The following is a 3,774-nucleotide window of genomic DNA, read 5'->3' as shown; positions in this document are numbered from 1 at the left end:
TGTCCGATGTCCAATGGCGGTGTTCTTAGTGGAGATCTGATCGTTGGTGCTGGATCTGTGGAGCGGTGTAGAAACTAGGATGATCCCCTTGACATGGTGGCGTGTGGCGGAATGGCAGTGGCATGTGGTGGCATGTGGTAGACGACAGAACCTTCTTGACGTGCATGACGGTGCGTGGAAGCTTGGACGACGGTGATTGATAAGCACCGAATGTTGCACATTCAAGCCCCTTAATTTGCATATGTTAATTCCTTAGCGTTGTTATTTGTTTGATTTTGTTTTGTTTTTGTGTTTTCAGGTTATAAATAAAGATGCAATTAATTCTATTCATTTTGGGCTTAAAAGCACACTTTGAGAAGACCTAGAAGATATGATTAAACTTAAACTTAAAGAAAGGGATTAATTCAGAATTTCTCAAATTGGAGTCAAAATCGGATTGGATTCAAATTTGGATTCTGCATATGTCTCGGTATTTTGGCCATAACTTTCAGCTCAAATATCCGATTGAGGTGATTCAAGCGGCAATGGAAAGCTAACTCAAGTTTCTACAAATCATTGTGAAATATGATTTTCCTAATTCGGAGCGTCGCAATGCCAAAATCGCCCCGCAAGATAGGAACGCAATTCTGGGCGAATCCTATTCCGATTTGGACTTGGGTTTTCTTTATCCTAATTGGACTTGGACTTAAATCTCTGAAATTTCTAGGTTTCCTAGGGCTTCTAGGACTGGCTTGCTCCCTATAAATAGACCCTTAACCTTCAAGAGAAGGTGTGCTTAGTTTTAGATACAAAAATCTTCTTGGAGGCTTGACAAGTTGAAGAGGAGATAATCCATGGTAGGAGGCCATCCTAGCACCCCTATGAGCGGCTAAACCCCTTTGTGGGGTATTGATGTAACCCTATCCAAGCACAATGGTTTGATTGTATTTAATTTCTAGATTTTCAATTTAGGCATGTTGATTGTATAACTATGAGGATTGCTACAATTGATTTATGTTCTTAATTATTAAATGCAATTGTTCTTAAATTCCAAAATCAATATTTGTGAAATTTTTCTCTTGTCTTAGAAAGTATTTTACTTTTATTGATCTCAAATCATTCTTGTTTTCTGTGATTATGAGGATGATGGTTATACAATGGGTTTAATTGACATATGATCAATAGGATTTGATAGGCTATGCCTAGGGAAGACGGATTGTACTACACCCTAGTTTAGTGTAATTTAGGTAGACAATCCGTACCTACCGAAGATGGGTTACACTTATTCATTGATTGTATGTATCCTGTTAAAGAATTTGATAATTTATACCTAGGGAAGACGGGTCGTACCGCATCTTAGTGGTTAGGTGGACGATCCGTGCCAACCTAAGATAGATTATGCTTATTCTTTAATAAGGTAGTTTCTTGTTTATTTATAACATGCATAGAATGAATTTCTGGGATTAATTATGATTAGCCATTGTTGTGCGGATAGAGGTGAAGTCAATACCCTACACTCTCTCTCTCTCTTATTTTAAATCTCTTTTATTTTCATGCACTTTTAGTTTTAAAGAAAATCAAATCAATTCTCTTTTTAATTAAGTTAATTTTAATCTTTCAAATTTTGATAATAAAACCCCTGCAGTCCTTGAGGTTCGACACCCTCTCTATAGCCGTATCCTACAAAGATTCGTCCTATTGCGAGTGGTTATTTTTATAATTGATATTTTTGGTCACAAAAATACCACATCAATTTTTGGCGCCGTTGCCGGGGACTGCTTAACGGTTTCATTATCTAAATTTAGAGATTAATTTTAGCTTAATGATTTATTTTTCTGTTTTAAGTTGCTAATTAAAAATTCTGTTTTGTGTTGATTTTATTTTAGAAAATGCAAACAGGTCCCTAAGTGCACCTAAGGGCCGTTTGTGAGTTTTTATTTTTACTTATTTTTATTTTTCTGTTGTTATTTTATGTTAATTATATTAGTTTAGTTCATGTGGGGAGGCATTCCAACACCCCATGGACCATGTTCATATTGCTATAGTCCTTATCATCATATTAGAGATTGTCCTACAGCGGGACAATTTTCTAATTATTCTTATGAGCATATGAACAGACCGTTCTCTAGACTGGGGAATGGCCATTATTCTGATTCCTATAGCCCGGCGTGGAGCAACCAGTCTAATCTCTCGTGGCAAACTCAAGCTCCTGGGAATTATGCTCCACAACGTCATGAACTGTACCATCAGGCATATCCTCAATTCAATGGTCAATCCTATTCTCCTCGATATCAAGCAACTCCACAACAGATATACCAAACCGAACCACCTCCTCCGATGGGTTCTGACTTTCAAGAATATCAAGAGGAGCCATCTCCCATCTACTGGCCTCCACAACAGATATACCAGGCTGCACCACCTCCCTCAGATTCTAATTTTGAGGATCGGATACTAAAAATGATAAGTGAGCTAACGGGTGAGATAAAGCAGACGGTGAAATCTCAACAGGAACTTTATACTCCTCAATTCTTCGCCGAGATAGACGCCAGGATGGAAGCTCATGTTGAACAAATCATCAACCACCTCAATAGGATGGAAGAAGAAGAGCTTCAAAGTCACCAGGTGGCCATTCCTGATGAAAACTACATGGAGGAAGAGAGTACTTTGTGTCATGAGCAAGCTATCACCACACTGAGGAGTGGAGAGGTGGTCGAAAACCACGTGGAAGAAAGGAAGGAGGAGCCAAAGGAGGAGCAAATTGAGGTCCCACAGGATCTACATCGGGAAAAAAAGCAAGGAAGCGAGCACTAAGGCTTCTTCACCATCATCTCTTATTCCCGAGATGCCATATGAGCCCCAAGCCCCTGTTCCAGGTAATCTAAAATCTTCATTTTTAGGGACAGATGACACTGTCCCGGTCATTATTTCTTATGACTTACCAAGAGGCCAGGAGGGTAGTCTGTTAGGGCTGTTAGATGAGCAAAAAGAGACCATCGAGAAGGATCTACCTCGATATGCTGACGTTTGGAATTACCCATTTGTGGGTAAAATTTATTCCCTTTGGTCCAAGAGAAGAAAAGATTGGTGCTTCAAATTTAAACTTAAGGGTCAGAGAACACTGCGCGCATCAAGGATATGGATTCCGCTGACTTGGCAGATTCCATATATTTTGACTAGATGAGTCAGTTTCATAAGATCGAGTGCAGGCCCTGTGCGCTTGACTCTTCACTCCACCAGGGCATATGATTTCCATCCAGGTTTACTTTATCCATTGTTGTTTCATTCCTTGATTATATTTTTACAACAATGTGTGCACTTGATTGGTATTTGGTTGGAGTATCACTCTATTTTTTAGGACATGTGTTTTTTCATTCAAGTTTGGGGGTATGATATACCCACATCTGCTCATTCAGGTATTCCTATACTCTTGATCTTATTCTTTTGTTCTATACATACATTGGGGACAATGTATGATTCAAGTTGGGGGGTATGGAAAAACAAAACACAATCCATTTTTGCTGTTATGTCATTCTTAAGCATATGGTTGAGCTTTGATTTTGGTTTGAAATTCATTGCTAGGCTTAAAGTTGTGAACACATGATCATATGACTTAGGGATTTTGAGTCTTATTACTTACTTTTGGCAACATGAGATGCTTCTTGTTTCAATTTAAATCTATCTTGAGCACACTAGCACATGTCTGTGAGGTATGAATTTTGAGACCAATTATGTTTGTTTTCAATATCTTGAATTCTGTTGGGTTACATATTGGATGAATAACTTTGGCATGCTATA

At 38.5% G+C, this 3,774-nt stretch overlaps 1 protein-coding gene across 1 annotated transcript in view; it reads right to left on the bottom strand.

Moving 5' to 3' along the window:
* Positions 1-2,242: 2,242 nt before the first annotated feature.
* The window catches only part of LOC132181657 (probable terpene synthase 12), a 6,271-nt gene continuing 4,739 nt past the window's right edge, over positions 2,243-3,774 (bottom strand). The window contains exons 8-9 of the mRNA XM_059594900.1: positions 2,919-2,947; positions 2,243-2,410 (exon numbers count right to left, since the gene is read on the bottom strand). Coding sequence (XP_059450883.1) covers positions 2,243-2,410; positions 2,919-2,947 — 197 coding nt within the window. The remainder of the gene's footprint in view (positions 2,411-2,918; positions 2,948-3,774) is intronic.

This window comes from Corylus avellana, chromosome ca5, assembly GCF_901000735.1.
Source record: "Corylus avellana chromosome ca5, CavTom2PMs-1.0".
NCBI classification, from domain to species: Eukaryota; Viridiplantae; Streptophyta; class Magnoliopsida; order Fagales; family Betulaceae; genus Corylus; species Corylus avellana.
The sequence above is the reverse complement of the archived record's forward strand: the minus strand, read 5'-3'. Positions and strand labels throughout refer to the sequence as shown.